This window comes from Schistocerca serialis, chromosome 3 (assembly GCF_023864345.2).
Source record: "Schistocerca serialis cubense isolate TAMUIC-IGC-003099 chromosome 3, iqSchSeri2.2, whole genome shotgun sequence".
NCBI classification, from domain to species: Eukaryota; Metazoa; Arthropoda; class Insecta; order Orthoptera; family Acrididae; genus Schistocerca; species Schistocerca serialis.
Genome location: NC_064640.1, coordinates 535,498,097 through 535,519,317, shown reverse-complemented (window position 1 = coordinate 535,519,317; position 21,221 = coordinate 535,498,097). Strand labels below are relative to the sequence as shown.

General features: G+C 42.0%; 1 protein-coding gene across 1 annotated transcript in view; it reads right to left on the bottom strand.

Annotated features, from left to right (window-relative positions):
* The window catches only part of LOC126470410 (mitochondrial pyruvate carrier 2-like), a 49,788-nt gene extending 28,770 nt beyond the window's left edge, over nt 1-21,018 (bottom strand). Inside the window, exon 1 of the mRNA XM_050098260.1 lies at nt 20,859-21,018. Coding sequence (XP_049954217.1) covers nt 20,859-20,943 — 85 coding nt within the window. The 5' untranslated portion in view covers nt 20,944-21,018. The remainder of the gene's footprint in view (nt 1-20,858) is intronic.
* Between the last annotated feature and the right edge of the window lie 203 nt (nt 21,019-21,221).

The following is a 21,221-nucleotide window of genomic DNA, read 5'->3' as shown; positions in this document are numbered from 1 at the left end:
TCTCCTTGACAACTCCTATTCTGTAGAAGAATTTCTGTTACTGTAATGTGTAAAAGGTAGTGGGTAGGAATTACTAACTCACATCTGTATATTTAATAATTAGATTTATCGTGCAAATGATCCATGGAACATGAAACTGACTGACTAAACTAACTAGAAAATATACCAAATAGAAATTGGGAAAATAACGTGTGGAGCATTAGGAAATGACGGGAAACCGTAAATCCATGGAAAGCTTATATACGAACATCCATTAATCAGTACGCATTCGAAGAAGTTCTGCAGTCGAGCAGTTTAATTCATACGAAACTGTTACCTAACTGATTAGCGAGTATAGATGGCAACTGAAGCGCTGGACCTCCTGTTCTGGTGAAATGTTTTTGCATAGTTTCAGAGAGTCGGTGTATCACCTAGGAAATAAAATAATTACTGGTTTCTAATCGTATATTTTCAGTAACAAACATAAAGATAAGAACGATTTGAGCCTAAAAGAAAGCATCCATGCAGTTACTCTTCCATCGCAACCGGTAGGAATGAAGAAGGAAAGGTAAGAAGAACCCTCCACCAATTATCGTGCAGTCATTTGCGGAGCACATTCTGAACGTATAAAATTATATATGTAGTTTGTCTGTTCACGTAGCACCTTAATAATTGTTTCCGAAATAAGAACCCATTTTCTATAATTTACTTCAAAAAAGTCATCGGGTAAATTATTACAACATAAAGCTAGCTAGTTTGAGAACAAAGAGTACACTTAACCTTTTGTTTAAAAGATCTGCTCAGACGGAAAATTTCTGGGAATCACTGACCCAGGTAACGATAGGAAAATCCGAATAATTCCGGTATTCGTTTCGCACCTTTGCGCGTCATGGCAATTGTAAATAAAAATACTGAAGACTGATAGTAGATGACATGTGCGATTTCCCTAAAGGAAAAACCCGATACGCCGTCAGGGATGTCGGCGATACTACAGCAAGATAGCGCTGCCGTGTGCTGATAAAGGAACACGCGGCGACAGCATTCGTAAATTAGTCTGAGAAACGTCTTATCAGTTGGCGTATCAAGCAAGTCACCCAGGATCTATTGTAACACCCAACGAGCTTTACGAGCACTTATTTTGCACCAGACGTTTAGATCCCTGGGAACGTTAGACACACTGCCATGGCCACAATTCCTGGTCTGCTTTGCAAGTGTGACAAGAAACGTATTGCTGATTACCTGAGCAGTCAAAATCAAATATACGCGACTTGGTCGATATCTGGACACTTATTAGTGTACATTTACATGAGGTGTGTCCACCCTCTGCCTTTATGACGTCTTGAACTCTGCTCGGGACAATTTGAGCGTGGTATCTGAATGTCTGTGGAGGATTGGCAGACCATTTTTCCTCAAGAGCTGAAACCAGAGAAGATAATCATGATGGATGCTGGGGTATTGAAAGAAGTGTCGTTCTAACTGACACCAAAAGTGTTCAGTTGGGCTCAGAACGAGATTCTGGGCAGTGCAGTCCTTTCTAGGGATGTTATTACCACAAGATATTGTCTCACATATGCTGATTTATGGCAGGGTGCCATGTCATGCTGATACACTCATCGTCTCCGAACTGTCCCTCTATTGTATGCAGTACACGATGCTGTAAAATGTGTTCACATTGTTCTATATTTACCGTTATCCTAAGCGCAATAATGGGACCGCACTCTAACCACAAAAATCATCACCATACTGTAACATCACCTCCTTTGGACTTCTCTGCTGGTACTACACATCATGGCAGGTAATGTTCTCCAGGCACTGACCAAACCCATCGGACAGCCAAACGGTATAGCGTGATTCATCACTCCAAATCACTAGTTTCCACTCATCCACTGCTCTTTAGACCATACCAAGAGTAGCTTTGCGTTGACAACAGTAATGTGTGGCATATGAGGAGCTGCTCAACCATTGGACCCAATTCTTATTAATTCCCTGTGCAATCATTGTGCTAGTTGGACGACTGGCAGCACTTTGGAACTCACGAGTGCTTCCTTCCGCAGATTTCATGCTATTTTTGTAACCACCCTCCGCAGTGCTCGGTGGTCCCTGTCCGTCAGTTCATGATGTCTATCTGGCCTTGGTTCAGCTGTGGTTGTTTCTTCGCGTTTTCGCTTCACAGTCACATCACCATCAGTCGACTTGTGCAGATTTTGAAGATTGATATGTCCTTGATGGATTTGTTGTCGAGACAAAACACAATGACTGGACCACATTCGAAATCACTGACCTCTCCTGACCAACGAATTCGGCTGTTTCTGTTTCTCTACTGACAACACAGTACTCCCCGCGTCCGTTATGCTTGCGGGTTCGCCTCTCGTGACATCTACTCGTCAGTTCCGCGTTACAAAGGGTTGTTCGGATACTTTTGATCAGATAGCGTACATTCCTGCAGCTGAGAATACGGAGTATCAAGAATTTGTACAATACTCTTTAGATATGGCACTTACGTGCCGAGCACAGTGGTGAAGAATGACAAACTGGTCCGCCGGCCGAAGTGGCCGAGCGGTTCTAGGAGCTACAGTCTGGAACCGCGCGACCGCTACGGTCGCAGGTTCGAATCCTGCCTGGGGCATGGATGTGTGTGATGTCCTTAGGTTAGTTAGGTTTAAGTAGTTCTAAGTTCTAAGGGACTGATGACCTCAGAAGTTAAATCCCATAGTGTGCAGATCCATTTGAACCATTTTTTTGAGAAACTGGTCCAATAGCTGTGTTAGAAAATGGCAACATCGGCAGAGAGAGTTTCATAATAAATTTAAACAACGCCAAAGCCTTTTTGACAAACTGCCATTCGACAGATTCTTGAGTATTCCTCGTCAGTATGGGACATTAGCAGTTGGGATTAATGCAGAATGTCCAAATTATAACAATTTTTTCCGTAACTGGTTCGTCACTGAAATACTACCTGCTTCTGTAGACGATGACACTAACGCATCCTATGCAATGGCGCTGAATTCGGAGGTAATGTGGTTCGAGTCCTTTTGGTGGACGGAACTTTTACTACCAGTATTAGGCCGACGAGGGGAGGAGAGGTTTCTTGGCCTCCAAGGACCCTGCGCATTAGTGCTTCACATTTTTGCCTGGCTGGAAGTTGAAGTCTACAAAGAGAAAGTAAACACAAGAGACGAATTGATCGTTCAGAATATGGGTAGTGCCACCCCCAGTGAAAGAGCGCGAAGACGACTTCAGACGAGCAACACGTGGTGTTGTGAGGAGAATTTGAAAGTGCATTATGTCGAAGGCGGAATTTGTGAAAAATCAACCTTGAACGTAATCATTTGCCTCTACTTGACACCTTCTGTGAGTATTTGTAAGGATTACATGCTAACAGCTGCGTCTCTATAAAAAATTGGACATCTGTTTTATTTTATTCGAATTAGTCTGTACTACCACCTCCTAAAATATTAACTATTCTGAGTTAGTCTGTACTACCACCTCCTAAAATATTTACTATTCTTCTTGAAACACGTTTTATATTGTGGAATGATCTTGATGGTAAAGTAAAACAAACCGGAGCTGACACTGAGGTTCAGTAACAGCGGTTCTGCCCGCGCATCAGTCGTCAGTAGAACAGTAAGTCGAGGAAATGACGGTGGTCCGCAAAACAGCCATCTCCTCACAAGATGTGCAGGTGGTGGATAAAAATACCGAAAACCCAAAAACATTACGTATTACCTTGCCTAATACGGTGTAGGAAAACTTTTGGCATTCAATACAGCTTCCAGTCGTCTCAGAATGGATGAATACAGGTCCTGTATGGTTTTCAAGGGAATCTTGTTTTTTTTTTTTAAATTTTTTATTTGGCCTCCAGGACAAAGGGATCTTATACGAGCTGATGGAAGAATTCTCTTTGCAGGCAGATTGTGGAAGAAATTTCTATTATTCTCGACTGCAGTATTTTCGACAAATAGTTTTTTTATTAAAGTGCTGAGAATTTTGAAACTTTAGTTAGCACCAGAAAATATGTCGAAGGATGTAATACTTCGTATCATCTTAAAGTTGTTTTAAAAATAAAAGAAAAGCGAACACATTTTCGAGATCAGCTCAGTAAATTCCAGGCTGAAGCTAAGGAGTGATATAGTTTCCGACAAGATGTAAGTGGTCTTCTATTTGAGCATTTTTTTAAACTGAGCTGTCCATCAATAGCAAGGTCGCCAGGAAGAGCTCAATTACTTAGTTTTAGACGAGGATGGGGGAGGAAACGGCTGCGACTTGTTTAAGGCGAAATATCGGCATAGCGCAACATCAACACGCAGATTCACTGAAGACGCTTATGGGAAAACAAACTGTGTCTATTCTGTCTGCACACATATGTAATTTCAGAATGAGTAATTTAATACTATTAGCAAGTGAGAATCGACAAGCTGGATAATGAGATACTTCATTTTAATAGTGAATGCCACAGTCCAGTCAAGGACCTTAACAGATTCGTGAAAGCTAAAGTGGCATTTTCTTTGATTCATTACCTTGAACGCTGGCCTTTTGCGGTCGCATGTGCAACGTTATCGCACAAACAAATCACTTTTGGGGAAAGAAACAGAGGTACAGCTACTCGGGTATTTTATAACGATGCTGTTCGGAATTTCCACTGGTAATCACCAACATCTGAAGAGGTGAGAAACTCATATCGATTTCTGGAACCCAAATCTTATCTGATACTATACGACCTACACTTCAGATATCGTACACATAGATTTTATGCGTGTTTCCCAGTCGCTGCCTACGTTCCACACCTTCTCAAAACCGAACTATGAACAGTGACACATTTAACAAATTTCCCACTTTTTAAAATATATCCAGGAGTACCATAATAAGATATTTTAATGTATACAGTGGATGTACACCCAGCGGCACATTTAAAATCTACACTGATGCTCGAGATTGGATCCGAAGTTGCAACTTCGGCCTTACAAGGCAACGACGTGGCTCAGAAACACGGAGGACAGCGAGAAGAAAATGGTTTCGTTTCCTTGGGTCATTAGTTCTTCTGAGTTGTCCAATGCGACCCTTCATGATTTCCTCTCCTGTGCCACTCCCTTTATCTCAAAGTGCCACTTACACCTAATGTGCTCAGTTATTTGTTGGGTATATAGCAATCACTGTCGTACCTTACATTTTTTGGCCACTGTGGCTCCCTCTAGTACCACAAAAGTTTTTCACTGATGTTGTAACACACGCCATATTCTTCTGTTTCATGTTTTCCGCGTATTCCATGAATCAGCGATTCTGTCGAGAACCTCTTCATATCTTGTTAGTCCACTTAATTTTCAGTATCCGTATGTAACGACAGATCTCAACCACTTCGACTATCTTATTTTTCGGTTTTCCCACAGTCCATGACTCACTTTCATACAGTGCTGTGCTCCACACGTACATTCCCGGAACTTCCTCTCTCAAATTAAAACTTGTATTGGATACCAGTAGATGTCTTTTGACGACGAATGCTCTCTTCGCCGGCGCTAGTCTACTTCTTATGCCCTCCTTGCTTCAAACGTCAGGCGTTATTTTGCTTCTAAGGTAACAGAATTCCTTCACTTCTTCTACTAAATGGTTTCCAATTTTGATGTTAAGTTTGTCAATAATCTCATTTCTGCTGTCTCTCCGTGCCTTTGTCTTTCTTTGTTTAACTCTCAATTCATATTCTGCGCTCAATAGACTATTTATTCCATTCCAAGAACCTATAATTCTGAATCCTCTATCAACTTATAAAATTTTCCGCCCTAATCTTCCATCCTGAACTTATCCGAGTTCCTACGTTGCCCGTAAACTTGATACTTGCCACCCGCTAGTTTCCTCCCTGCTCGCTGATCCTGGTGCTCTTCCGCGCCTCTGCCACCATATTACCCCAGCACTACACCTCCACGCTCTCCACATCCTCTCTCAACAAAATTTTCATCGCCTTTCCTTACCCGACCACGAAATCTGCCCTGATGTATGGCCGTCCTACCAGATCTAAAAGAACCCAACCTTCTCCCCTGGTTAGGGTTCCCTTCCACTCCACTCACATCCTGAGCCTTGGTCCAAAACAGCATTCCTCTTCACTCTACCAAATCCCTCCAAACATCCGCCCACACCATCACCCTCTTATGGATTACTTCGACTGCCCTGTTCCCATGACAATCCTATCCCTGGCAGTCTATATCCACTCATCACTTCAGATGTCTTTGTCTCTATCTTAACCAGTCAACACATCGGCTTTTTTTTCTTTTAACTTATGTATCTGTCCATGTATCTTTTACATATTGTGAAACATTCATTTTGTCATTTCATCTGTGTCAATATTTTAATAACTCACCAAATCAACATTTTATATTTTGACTTATTTATCTGACGATCTGTCTTTTTGTTGTGTCAAGCATTCATCTTTGTCAACCGACATGTCTAATTTTATGATATGTTTTAAAATTTTTACTGTCATATGGCTGAAGAGCAGCGATTTGTCTTCGCTGACAGCCCACATCCCGCCCATATGGGGCGAGTGGGATGAAATAATAATAAAGGAAAAAAAACTGTGGTTCTTCCTCACTTTCTCAAAGTACAGCAATGTCCTCAGTGAATCTTATCACCGATATCCTTTCACCTTTAATTTTAATCCCGCTTCTGAACCTATCTTTTATTTCCTTCATTGCTTCTCGATATTTAGGATGATCTGCAAGCGTGGAATCACGGTTCTAAAACATAAACGGGTGGATAAACAGAAATGTAAAGTTAAGTAATATGAGATAGGAGACGAAGAAAACGTGTGAGGCAATGTTAACAATATGGCTACCATCTTGGAAGCCTTCATCTCGGATGATCCTCGTAATATTGAAATGGAAAGGGTGTGATTGACATATTAAATAGACAGATAACTCTCGAGTTTTAACTGATTTTTCTTCCTTACAAGTGACGCGAAAGAAGATGAGGTTAACACAAGCCGAACACATTGAGAACACCCTGATTTCAACATAGATGCGCACCCGTGTTATCCACATTTGGCAGAAAACTGAGACCAGCCTAAGTCATACCTCAGGAAGCGGATTGTTGACGTTTGTGTTCACACTCCGGTACATGTGTTGGTTAAAGTCCGAGCGGAATGTGTGAAGTGGGTAACAACAACCTTTCAAAGTGTTGGAAACCCGTCGAGCACATCCTGTGACCTTTACGTGTCATCATCAGCATTTGCCCTGTTTTGTATAAACTACGACGTAACTCGAGGATGCATAAAGTGCTCAAGTGAAAAACACCATTGTTTCTATCGTGCAATTCTCTATCTGTTTAATATCTCACATGTCCCTCCTTTCATTTGGAGATTACGAATTGGATCTATGACGGTGACTTCCAAAAAGGCCACCATGTTGGTAACATCCCCTCACAGGTTTCCCACCCTCTTCCGTTTCATACCACTCGACTTTAAATTTCTATTTATCCACCTATGTGTGTTTTAGAATGGCGGTTTCACACCTATGGACCACCCTGTACTGGCTGAATAGTAGAGGCGAAAGTTTACATCCCAGTCTTACGCTTATTTTAATCCAAGCACGTGCTGTGTCTTGTTCTCCCATATACAATGCACCAGGAAGATCAGCATTTCTGTCACCTGAGAGAACACCGAAAGTGAAAATACTGTTGTGGTGACTAATCCTTTTTCTCGCCCCAAGCGCTCTCAATGACCGCTTGCAATCGAGGAGAGGTCGACGCGCCTTTGTGCTTTAGGAGATATATTGCGTCCTACAAAAGAACAAATACTAGAGCCAGTCGTATACCACTCACGTGGTAGGTAAGTGGGCGCTTTATTGTGGGAATGGCGTGAAGAGCTCTCCGAATGTCAAGGAACACCGTATCTAGCTGCTAGCCGCTATCTGCCGCTTGGCTTATGTGCGTTTCGAGGACAAGCTGTGTTCACACGATCAGTCGTTACGAAAGCCTCGCTAATTTCGACAGAAGAGACGATTAACCTCGATGAAGGCCATGTCATTTCTGAAAAATAACACTCGTAGATTTCGAAGAATGAAGATTAGTACTTAACGCCCTGCCGACGACAAGAGGATTAGGGATGCATCCCCCGGAGGGTCTAAGTCATATATGACTTCGCTAGAGCTGGTCAGTGGATGCAGCTAACCAGAGAGTAATGGTCGATTCGTACTGAATGTGTACGGAACGAAAAGGCAAGCGACGTCACTGTCAAACAGCGATGTTTTCACGTTAGACAGAACACCAACACGTCACATCGCTTACCCCAATACCTAACGGTGAAAGTGAGGTTATAGGATACTAACCGTCATACAAAAAGTCATGATATAGTATCAGAATTAACCCTACATTACGAAAACCCTCGTAAAACCTATGATTGCAGTATGGTATAAAATGGACATTTTGTACTTAATTTCGTATGTAACCTACCATTGGAAACCGAATAATTGTAATTAATTAAATCGTAACCTATAAATTATGACTTCCTTTTAATAAAATGTGGACTAAACTTTACGATGGTTTGGCAGAAATGTAATATTCTCCCCCTCCCCCCCCCCCCCCCACCCACTTTTAATGTTCTGGGTTTAAGGAGCTAGTAATGATAAAACTTATTAATGGCCAAAGCCAACTTTGTAACGTGTATTCTTAACAATTTTCTATGGCAAGCTGCTGAGAAGCGAAATAATAGGACACCTATCACCCTAACAAGTCAGAATATCGATATTTATTTGGTAGAGAAAAATAGTCACATCAGACAGTATTTAGAAGGCAAAATATAGAGCCTATGTACTTTATCCATTGTGTTTTTTCCTTTCTAGGTACCAAATACCGTCAAAAACAACTGTATTTTTCTCCTTTAATGAAGCTGACATTTACACTGTTAAAAATAGATTATTTAATGAAAAGTGTTTCCTTAATTTGTGTGCTGTGTACGCTTTTTTCTTTGTATACGTATAATACAACTGTATGTTATACTATTTAAACTGCTTCTATCTATTAAACGTCAATTGTTATGTCTATTTACGCAACGGAATTTGTATCTGTTCATATGGTGTAGACTGATTGCAATGAAATGTTAGTTTCAGAGTTTGCGACCTGCACTATTTAATTTTGAACAACAAATTTCATAGCCTTTATCTTGAAACAGTGTTCTGGTGTATCATCTACGTTTGAAGAAGTATTCTCCTACACATATGTATGATATTTTCTTTGTTATCTACAAAATGATGGTGAGCTCTGATTGACTGCGTCGATCTAATTTTTGAGGATGATTCGTGGGAAGGTGATTAAATGAAAGAAAAGGCCTATAGCCTATTCATTCTCTTTTGAATTATAGCTTATTATTCCAACTTTTTTGGCGGCGCCAACTGTTATCATTCAAATTAGCATCGACTGCACCACACTGTATGACAATGTTCAACATTTTATCAAATATTTTTTCTATATTTTTTCATGTGCTCTAGTAGCCTCTCAAACTCGCAGATGTTTCAATATTTCTGCGTGCACTCCCATGTCAATCGTCATCGTTCACACGAACTTCAGACCCCCTCGGCTTCCTAGCGCTGTCTCTTGTGCTGTGACAATACTCTAGCTTTCTTTCAGGGGTTTGCGTCGGTGCGTCGCATGCTGTACTTACGTAAAACTTATATGGGGTTGACATCCCCAAAAATTACACTGGTACATTTCACGTGATTTGCCAATGAGTGCAACATTCTTCTAAACAATCTGTTCTTCTTAATAGTGCTTTTGATCATACAACTGCTCCATAAAATTGTGGCTGAGTTCAGGGTGAATTTAAATATTACTTCACATATACAAAATTTTAATTATTAACCAATTAATAAAATGTGAGGTGTCGTCGGAGGTTTTCGAGGATATGGTTGCGCATACATTAGTGATATCGCATGGATCCCGCGGAGAGTGGTTTCTGGCATGTGAGGAGACGCCAGAAATGGACACTTTAGTGCAAATATCCTGAAATGACCTTAATTTTCCTATATTATGATGTTAATCCTAATTATAAAATTGCTTAAAACTTTAGCCGGCCGCGTTGGCAGAGCGGTTCTAGGCGCTTCAGTCCGGAACCGCGCGACTGCTACGGTCGCAGGTTCGAATCCTGCCTCGAGCATGGATGTGTGTGATGTCCTTAGGTTAGTCAGGTTTCAGTAGTTCTAAGTTCTAGGGGACTGATGACCTCAGATGTTAAGTCCCATAATGCTCAGAGCCATTTGAACCATTTGAACTTAAAACATTGAATGTAAGAGTTTCTTTGAAGATACTTTTCAGTGCATTAGAATACTTTTCAGTGCATTTGAATACTTTTCATTGCTTCAAAAGGTGTTGCCTAACAGAAAGTTCTTTAATTCAGTCTTAAATTCCACCAAATTATCTCCTTGGCATTTAATCTGCTCTGATAGGTTCTTGAATACATGTGTAGCCATGCATCTGACTACATTTTGTACTTCTGTTAACCCGCTGCAGTCTTTGTTAGCAGATGTTTTTGGTAGTAGTGTTATGTTACCGCTTTTCACTATTTTTTGTGAAAAGAGAACTATTGACAGTGACAAAAGCCATTAATACATATTTTGAAGTGGTTGTCAAAATACCCAGTTTTCTGAAGAGGTCTCCGAAGGACGTTTTTCGATTAGCACCAGATACAATTTTTGTAACACACTTCCATATTCTGAAAATACTGTCCCTGTAAGTTGAGTTTCCATTTCTTGTGACCTACTTTGCTCGTAATGATAGTAGTAAAATATTTTTAACAATTTCTTAGAGCCGATGAAATTTTTCTGCTAGTTATTGGAATATTCTTAGCGCACTCTCCAGGCGAAAAGAACCATACTCCTATTAGTTTAAAGCTTATGGTGATCAATACGCGGCCGGCCGCGGTGGTCTAGCGGTTCTGGCGCTGCAGTCCGGAACCGCGGGACTGCTACGGTCGCAGGTTCGAATCTTGCCTCGGGCATGGGTGTGTGTGATGTCCTTAGGTTAGTTAGGTTTAAGTAGTTCTAAGTTCTAGGGGACTTATGACCTAAGACGTTGAGTCCCATAGTGCTCAGAGCCATTTGAACCATTTGATCAATACGCCTTCCTGCGCCGTCGCAACAGTTTTATCTTCTTAGAAAACCAAATCCGTTTTGGTCCTATTAAACGCCAAGCACTTTTCATACAGAATTCATTATTACGAGATTGGACGCTCTGTTCCAGTGAGATAAAAAACCGTAGTAGATTTTAGACGTTTTGTCTTCTTCTGTGCATTACATATCCTTCTGAAGAACATATAAAAATGAAACGTTCTGGGGAGAGTTTTCTGCAAACGTATCAACAACTTCTGACGAGGCTGTCATCTTGTAATTAGCTGTGGAGAATCTACGTAAATATCTTTTTATTTTATCAATCCTTATTTTATTTTATAAAATTTAGCTGTCAGTACAACAGTTTTTCTGAATTACAGATATATATGTTAAACCTCAGGATTTCGAAGTATAAGCATGTAAACTTTGTCGTGAATGCTTGTGAGTAGAGAGGCCGTTCGCTGTTCTTTGTGTATCATGATGCTGTCAAAATGTCGTGTGTCCTAAATTAACACGATCAGCGACCATCTATAAATAATCGGTGAAACGTGATTTTCAGCTGAGTGGTACAAAGACGGTTTCGGGAGAACTGTGAGCACTAAGTACATACATGAGTGTTTATTTTACTGACCAAACAAATTGAGCCAGAAAAATTATTCCTTTTACGGGGATATAAATTTTCTGTGGGGAGCAGTCGAAGTTGGTTCAAGAACAATAGTGTCAGATTCCTACACTCCGCGAGACACGCCGGAGAAGTTTTCTAAAAAAGGAAGAAAAATTTAAGCTTAGCTTCTTTCGACAACGGAATTATTCGAGGTGGACCACAAAGACTGGCAGGGAGTGGATGGGAAGGAAATTGGCCGTGTCCTCTTCAGAGGAATCGTCCCGGCATTTCCCTTAAGTGATTTAGGGTAACCACGGAAAAGTTAAATCTGGATGGCAGGCTAAAGAATTCAACGTAGGTCTTCCCTAATGCGATTGCAGTAACTCAAAAGGACTGCTCCACAGAAGCCTCGACTTTAACCCAGAACGCTGATGCACAGTTCAGTGCTTGTATGCCCACGCCTTGGCGGTCGAATACTGGCGATGAAACTTTCTGCGACGAACTGAGATGAAAAACGGTTACGTACGCGCAGAGTGCACCACATTAGCATGCCTTAGGGACCCCGGCTACCGTTTAATGTGCACGAAGTTCGCATATTCTGCAAGAAAAAAGACACACCGCTTTCTTTCCTAAAGAATAAGACGGATGTGATATAACTTTCCCGGCAGAGTTGATCACGACGTGACAGGTCATTAAGCAGAGAACAAACAAAAATTGCTACTCAAGTTATATGCGCGCAGTTAACTGTAATTCTGTTTTAAAACGCGCATTGTGTGTGCATTGTACCCGTCATCTCCGAAGTCTGCAGGAAGCCATTATGTTAAAAAGTGAATTACACATGTCGGCCCGCGCTAAGGTCATTGCGCAACAAGAGCGGCGGGCGTATTGTCAGAAAAGAGTACATGTTCTGGTATTCTTGCCGACGCAGTTCTACTGCGGTGTACGGATGACACGGGCATCGCACTGTGAGAGTGAAATGGCGCAGCAAACTGGGAACGTACTCCAAAGTTGAAGTTCGCGGTACAGTGCGATTCCTGTGAGCAAATTCTTTTGGTATATCGATCAAATTCAGTGTTGCATCGACCCATGGTGAAATGGTGTCGACAATTTGACTTGGCCACACAGACGTGGGTGATGCTGATTGTCGACGTCGACGTCGATCACAGACGGCCATGTCCAGCCAGTCGAAGAACTGATTCGCTACAATCGGAGATTTTCCAGCTATGAAGACGTCCTTTCGGCCGTTATCAAGTGGGTCTGCGACAAAGGAGCAGATTTCCGTCGTCGCGGAATTGAACGATTACTTTAACGTTCCGAGCGTTGTTTGCAGGAACTTGGCGATTGTGTTGAGAAACAGTGTCACGTATTTCTGTCACTTACGAATACAGTGCAGCATTCAATAAAAGTTACTTGGTCTGCCACAATAAAAAAAAAAGAAAGATTAGCGACTAACGTTCTGGTGATACCAAGGTCATTTCAGACGGAGCATAAGCTCCGACTGTTTCGAGGATGGGGAAGGAAATCGGCTGTGCCGTTCCAAAGGAACCATCCTGACATTTGTTTGGAGCGATTTAGGAAAATCACGGAAAACCTAAATCTGGATATCTGGACGCGTATTTGAACCCTTGTCTTTGCTAATCTGACTTCAATGGCCTGCGATAATAATGCGTAATTTACTTTTTGAAGTCACCTCATATCTTTACATACATGCATAAGTGAAATGCTGCAATACGCAAGGCCTTTTTCATACAGCGTAAATTATCAGTGCCACAAATTATTACTTGCTATTAAGCGAGTGAGTAACTCTTGTAAGAATACATTGGCCATAATTATATCATATTCTATCTAGTCTCTGTGCGTGCAGAACGAAAAATAGCTGTTACCTCAAAATTATGTAATGTGTCAGAAGTTGAGTCGGCAGGGCTCTAAAAACATAGCGCATTTTAACAAAAATCACGATTTGCAACTGAAGGAGAGCTATTCTCCTTTCACTCTTCAGGAAAGTAACATAGTCATGTTAACAATACGAACCACAATGAGTAAATTAAGAATTATCTGTATGCCATATTTTTGGAATGTCGAACATTGATTGATCACACGCAAACCGACAGTAGCTAGCAAGATATCAGCACCGGACGCGAGTATTGTTCATTCGTCCATGCTGAATTTTCTTTGTGCACACCACATACGATACCTCATTTTCACGGTCGAGATGGCCCAGCGTCTGTATTATCAGCTCGAATTAGTTAGGAAACAGCACTCCATGTTCAGATGGTACACCGCACCCCTAAAACTCTAAACTTACCAGTGAAAGAGCAAAGTATCTCAGTAGTTAAGCCACTAGCTGAGTGGGACTCAAAGTTCCGAGCAGCTATCTAGACACCGGTTTTGCAGTGAATTCTCTATACAGTTTCAGGTGAACACGAGAATGTTTCCCTTGGAAATGGCCGCGCGTGGTAGCCGCGCTGTCTAGGTACCGGTGCCTTTCCACGGTTCGTGCGGCTCCCCCCCTTCGAAGGTTCGAGTCCTCCCTTGGGCATGGGTGTGTGTGTTGTCCTTAGCGTAAGTTAGATTAAATTAGATTAAGTAGTGTGTAAGCCTAGGGACCGATGACCTCAGCAGTTTGGTCCCACTGGAACTTACCATCATCTTTGGAAATGGCGTGGCTTTCCCATTCCTTGTCCATTCCGAGCTTGTGCTCCGTCCCCACTGACATCGATGCCACATTAGACCCATATTACTTTATTTCTTTCTTCTTCACCAGCGCACGGGTGGTTTAGCGCGACACATGCAGTGTTGTGTGTATCCGTCTGATGTGTGTACGTCTTTTTACAGTGACGCTAGGCTTATTCACGAATATGCTCACTTACTATAGCATATCTGAAGAAGGAAAACGTCCTCTATGAAAATTAACATGGAATCCGCAAACATGGATCTTGCGAAACTCAGCTCACTCTATTCGGCTGTGTGATCCAGGATATTGTAGACAAAGGCGCCAAGGTTGATGGGGTGTTTCTTGTCTTAAAGTGGGCGTTTTAAACAGTTCCCAACAGTCGTGCCGGCCGGAGTGGCCCAAGCGGTTCTAGGCGCTACAGTCTGGAACCGCGCGACCGCTACGGTCGCAGGCTCAAATCCTGCCTCGGGCATGGATGTGTGTGATGTCCTTAGGTTAGTTAGGTTTAAGTAGTTCTAAGTTCTAGAGGACTGACGATCTCAGCAGTTAAGTCCCATAGTGCTCCGAGCCATTTGAACCATTTTGAATAGTCGTGTAGTGAAAAAATACGAGCCTACCGAGTATCGGAAAAGGTTTGTAACTGGATTCAGGGCTTTCTCTCAGACAGAACTCAATACGTCGCTCTTAATGGGACAATATCGACAGATCCAAAATATATAAATAATCTAGTGGATATCGCCAGAAACTTCATGAGGCTGTTTGCAGACGATGCGGTTGTCTGTAGGAAGGTAGCAGCGCCAGAAGACCGTAGTGAGTTGCAAGAAATACCTACAGAGGATCTACGATTGGTATAGGAAGTAGTGGTTGACCGTAACGTAAATAAAATGTAACGTTTAGCGTATAAACTGGCAAAAAAGATCACTACGGTACAATTACACTACTGGCTACAAATCACGGCTATCAGCAACATCGGTAAGTTACATAGGAGTAGGACCGACCTAAAGTGGAATGACCACATAAAACAAATTGTAAGAAAAGCAGATACCAGGGTGAGATTAATTGGAAGTGCCTTACAAAACACTTATTCGCCCGATGCTTGAGTGTTGCTCATCTGTCTGGGGCCATTACCAGTTAGGATAGACAAGGCCCAAAGAGGAACAGCGCAGTCTCTTAGTCGATGCGAAAGCATTGCGCAGATTCTCAACAAACTCCTGTGATAGACCCTACAAGACAGCCGTTGTACACCACAGAGAGTATATGATCGAAGTTCCGAGAGAGTATATTACTGCATTTTACTTCCTCCCACATACAGTTTCGCGAACTGCCCACAACCAGAAAATCCGACGAATTACACGTAATGAGAAGGGTTACTGATAATTATTCTTCCTAAGCGCCATTCGCAACTGGAACAGGCAAGAATGTGTAGACAGATACCGGAAGCACCTTCGGCCCGACATCGTAAGGTGGCTTATACAGGGTGTTACAAAAAGGTACGGCCAAACTTTCAGGAAACATTCCTCACACAGCTCACACACAAATAATGTTATGTGGACATGTGTCCGGAAACGCTTAATTTCCATGTTAGAGCTCATTTTTGTTTCGTCAGTATGTACTGTACTTCCTCGATTCACCGCCAGTTGGCCCAATTGAAGGAAGGTAATGTTGATTTCGGTGCTTGTGTTGACATGCGACTCATTGCTCTGCAGTACTAGCATCAAGCACATCAGTACGTAGCATCAACAGGTTAGTGTTCATCACGAACGTAGTTTTGCAGTCAGTGCAATGTTTACAAATGCGGAGTTGGCAGATGCCCATTTGATGTATGGATTAGCACGGGACAATAGCCGTGGCGCGATACGTTTGTATCGAGACAGATTTCCAGAACGAAGGTGTCCCGACAGGAAGACGTTCGAAGCAATTGATCGGCGTCTTAGGGAGCACGGAACATTCCACCCTATGACTCGCGACTGGGGAAGACCTAGAACGACGAGGACACCTGCAATGGACGAGGCAATTCTTCGTGCAGTTGACGATAACCCTAATGTCAGCGTCAGAGAAGTTGCTGCTGTACAAGGTAACGTTGACCACGTCACTGTATGGAGAGTGCTACGGGAGAACCAGTTGTTTCCGTAGCATGTACAGCGTGTGCAGGCACTATCAGCAGCTGATTGGCCTCCACGGGTACACTTCTGCGAATGGTTCATCCAACAATGTGTCAATCCTCATTTCAGTGCAAATGTTCTCTTTACGGATGAGGCTTCATTCCAACGTGATCAAATTGTAAATTTTCACAATCAACATGTGTGGGCTGACGAGAATCCGCACGCAACTGTGCAATCACATCATCAACACAGATTTTCTGTGAACGTTTGGGCAGGCATTGTTGGTGATGTCTTGATTGGGCCCCATGTTCTTCCACCTACGCTCAATGGAGCACGTTATCATGATTTCACACGGGATACTCTACCTGTGCTGCTAGAACATGTGCCTTTACAAGTACGACACAACATGTGGTTCATGCACAATGGAGCTCCTGCACATTTCAGTCGAAGTGTTCGTACGCTTCTCAACAACAGATTCGGTGACCGATGGATTGGTAAAGGCGGACCAATTCCATGGCCTCCACGCTCTCCTGACCTCAACCCTCTTGACTTTCATTTATGGGGGCATTTGAAAGCTCTTGTCTACGCAACCCCGGTATCAAATGTAGAGACTCTTCGTGCTCGTATTGTGGACGGCTGTGATACCAATACGCCATTCTCCAGGGCTGCATCAGCGCATCAGGGATTCCATGCGACGGAGGGTGGATGCATTATTCTCGCTAACGGAGGACATTTAGAACATTTCCTGTAACAAAGTGTTTGAAGTCATGCTGGTACGTTTTGTTGCTGTGTGTTTCCATTCCATGATTAATGTGATTTGTAGAGAAGTAATAAAATGAGCTCTAACATGGAAAGTAAGCGTTTCCGGACACATGTCCACATAACATATTTTCTTTCTTTGTGTATGAGGAATGTTTCCTGAAAGTTTGGCCGTACCTTTTTGTAACACCCTGTATAGTATAGATGTAGGGAAGTGTAGGGTGGTTTATCAGTTTGGTAATTGCTTCTCCCGATGTTTCTGGTGCAAACGTCATATCGTGAAAAATCACTTTTACCGGACATCAGTGGTAAGTTGAACAATATTGTTGTTATTGTTGTTGTTGTCATCAGCCAAAGACTGGTAAGGTGGAGTCTTCAACGCTACTTCTCCTGGAGTAAGTCTTTTCATATTTGCATAATTATTGCACCCTACATCCGTTTCAGTTGTCCACAGTATTTAAGCCGTAGTCTCCCCATACAGTTGTTACCCCTACGGATTCTTTCACTACCAAACTGACGATTTCTTGACGGCTTAGGAGGTGTCCTACAAGCTATCCTATTTTTTTAAATAAATATGGGTCATAAAGCTGTATTCTCAATCGTTATACTCTGTATCTCTTCATCAGTTTCTCGATCTACCCATCTAAGTTTCAGAATTCTTCTACAGCACGACATTTCAAAAGCTTCTATCCTCATCTTGTCTGTACTGTTTATCGTCAAAATCTTACTTGTCTATAATTCCTCACTCCAAACAAATGCTATCAGGAAGGGCGTTATAACAAATTTATGTTCGATGTTAACATATTTATCTTTTGCAGGGATGTTTTTCTTGCTGGCGCTGCTCACAATTTTACAATGATAAACTACCGAGAAGTGATGCTTCAAGTGAATTAGACAATGAACATCGAGGTGGTGGAAAAAAAAGCTTGCATTATATTCCCGGAAGGATCCTCAGAAAATTATGAAAAAGAAGAGTATTTCGAGAAAATAAGACACCCTTGGATCGCTTAAAAGCAACTGCTCACATGCAGTGATTCACACCGTTCCAAAATAGACGACTCTCTAGCATAAATTTCTTTACCTGTCTCGTATATCTTTTTCTCACATACTGCATATTCCAAGAAAGCGTGGCCGGAGTTTTTATCTTTGTTCTCCGCCTTGAAATTAGTATTCCGCCAGTAGTGGTAGCAACGTCTATGTTGACGAATTCTTTTGGTTATATGTCACATACATGCTGTTGAAAGCACACTGTACCAATTTCGACGCTAAATTCCGTGCGGCTGGGGCCTGTGATACAGGTAGACGCTCAGCCAAAGTTGGTAGTAAAGAAGAAATGTGATGTTACCGCGAAGAGAAGTACGAAAATGCATACGTGTTGACAACCTCTACCGTTATTTCTGCGTCTGATACAATGTTTGCAAAATACGAACACACACACACACACACACACACACACACACACACACACACACACACACACACAAATATGAGTTTACATGATTTGCTAGCAGATGGCATAGATGATACTCTCGTAATTTAACAAAGTTATATTTAGTTTGGGTGACTTTTTCTTCTCTAGCACCTGCCTTTCTTGCGAAATACTGATCAAAACTTTTAGTACAGAATATTGTTTATACATATGGAGTAAATCAGAAAAATAACAGAACGAATTGTGATACACTACTTCCGCATTCGATGCTGACTGCGAACAAGTGTTAATGGTCTTACTGCTTATGGAGTAAAACTTAATTGCGGTACTTCATGAACGTTGGGATATTCAAGAATTCCGCGTTTATTCCAACGGTTAGGTTCTATTAGAAGCATTTAGCTGACGGATTAGTTAGATTTGTTACGAAAATTGCTTGGCTAGTGGATCCTCTGAAATGTCAAATTCTTCTTTTTATCTACAAAATTTCATTTACAGACTTGAAGCAGTTCACGTCTTGATTTTCACATACAATGATGTGGGATTACGGATTTTTGTAAGTACTATCAACGTTCCTGTTTATTCTCCATATGACCACAGCCGTAATTGAAACCAATTTCGGCCGGGCGGGGTAGCCGCGCTGTCTCGGACGTCTTGTCACGGTCCGCGCGGCTCCCCTCGTCGGAGGTTCGAGTCCTCCCTCGGACATGGGTGCGTATGTCGTCCTTAGCGTAAGTTAGTTTAAGTTAGATTAAGTAGTGTGTAAGCTTAGGGACCGATGACCTCAGCAGTTTGGTCCCATAAGACCTTACCACAAATTTCCAACTTTGAAACAAATTTTCGTGCATTTTACGCATATATAAATTGCATTTTCCCTCTTTGCGGCTTTCATCAACACAGTCTCAACCCAATTATGCGCAATATGTTCTCAAGTGGAGTGCAAATGTCACTCTCAGCACGTGGTTCCAGAAGGAAGAGGAACGTTGCCAGGGTGCGCATTAGGAAAGGTAATTGTAAGTATCTTTTATGTAATGCATAAATCAGGACGTAAACTGTTTTAAATCTAAAATTAATTTTTCGTGATATATTTCAAATTGCTCATACAAGATAGTTTTGAAACAGAAGGCGAAACGCGTCTGGGACAAAAAAATAACGTAACAGCAGGTATGATGCCGTTGTTTACAATAAGCAAATACAGTGAAGCCTCACTAATTCGGACAAACTTACGAGTCTCAGTCTGAATTACTGAAAATCAGAATAACGATTGTTTTTGGTAAAATAGTTATCTGAAGTTATAACTAGGAATATACAGCGTATGTAGTGGTTAAATAAAAACTAAGTTAACTGTAATATTACGTGAAAGACTGTCACTATATTTAATTTAAGAGCAACTAATGTAATGGTATCACAATAACGAACAATAAGATTAAACAAATTAAAGGCACGGTACATAAACCGATACATTACTATATGTATACCAAAGTGAAAATCGGTGCTTTACTGGAAATTTCTATCCTACATTTACTCTACAACGGAACTTACTTTACCAGTTAATTGTTGCTGTCATCTGGAGCTATAATGATATGGTCTATAGCAGCCAAAGAGGCACTACTCCCTCACGATGATACCACGACAATATTTTCATCCCCAATACCTCCCAAAGTTCATGATTTATATCTATACCTAACACTAATCTTGGTTGCTGTACTGTGTTGCATGACACTTCAATGCACTTAAGCGATCACACAGATGTAAATTAACACAGTTCGTTATGCAACCTTCAGTAAGCGAACTGTGCAGAATTTGACGTTGTTGCGTATTTGTTACCAACAATAATACACACAAACGTTATTCACTATCGGCCATAGCTGAAGCGTATGGGAACGGAGGGGATGTGCAAATATTTTCAACAAATGAACTGTCTGGTACGTTAAGGCTTCGTTTCACTTCGTGAATTCCAAATTAGCGAAGGTTTCATGTATAAAATTTATGCAGCTGCATTCCGAAGAATTTGTTCGTAAAGTTTCAGCTAAATAATTTGGAATGGCATGTTTTAGATCACCGTACGCTGCTGTTAAACCACTCTTACTTATGGACTAACTACCGTCTGTCTCGTTCCGTTCCGTTGGCGGTCTATGTGATTTGAAATGCATTGTGGAACGTTTTGACCTTCTGTTCCATCCCGTCAAGTGTGAAACGATCTTAATGTACAGTGGGCAGAGAGACAGCGTACCTGCAGGGTGCTCCCAAAGAGGCCGCAGCTTGGGGGGCACACGCTTGTCGAAGAAAGCGATCGTCCTCAGGTAGAACTGCGACATGCTGGCCAGGGCGACTCTGCGCTCCTTTCCAGCCGGTCTCTATATAAAGGCCGCCCGTTGCGCGTCCGCCGAGTATCTGTCAACCAACAGCGCTTATCGTCGCTCGAGAACCCGTCCAAGGACGCCGGCTTGTGGTATTCCATGGCGGGGGGGGGGGGGGGGGGGGGGGGCAGAGCAGTTTCTTGGCGCCTGGCCACTCTCACCATCCGTGCAGGAGCAGTCCCTGCGATGCGGAAGATAGTTCCATATTCCTGAGATAATTTGCACGATTTGATGTG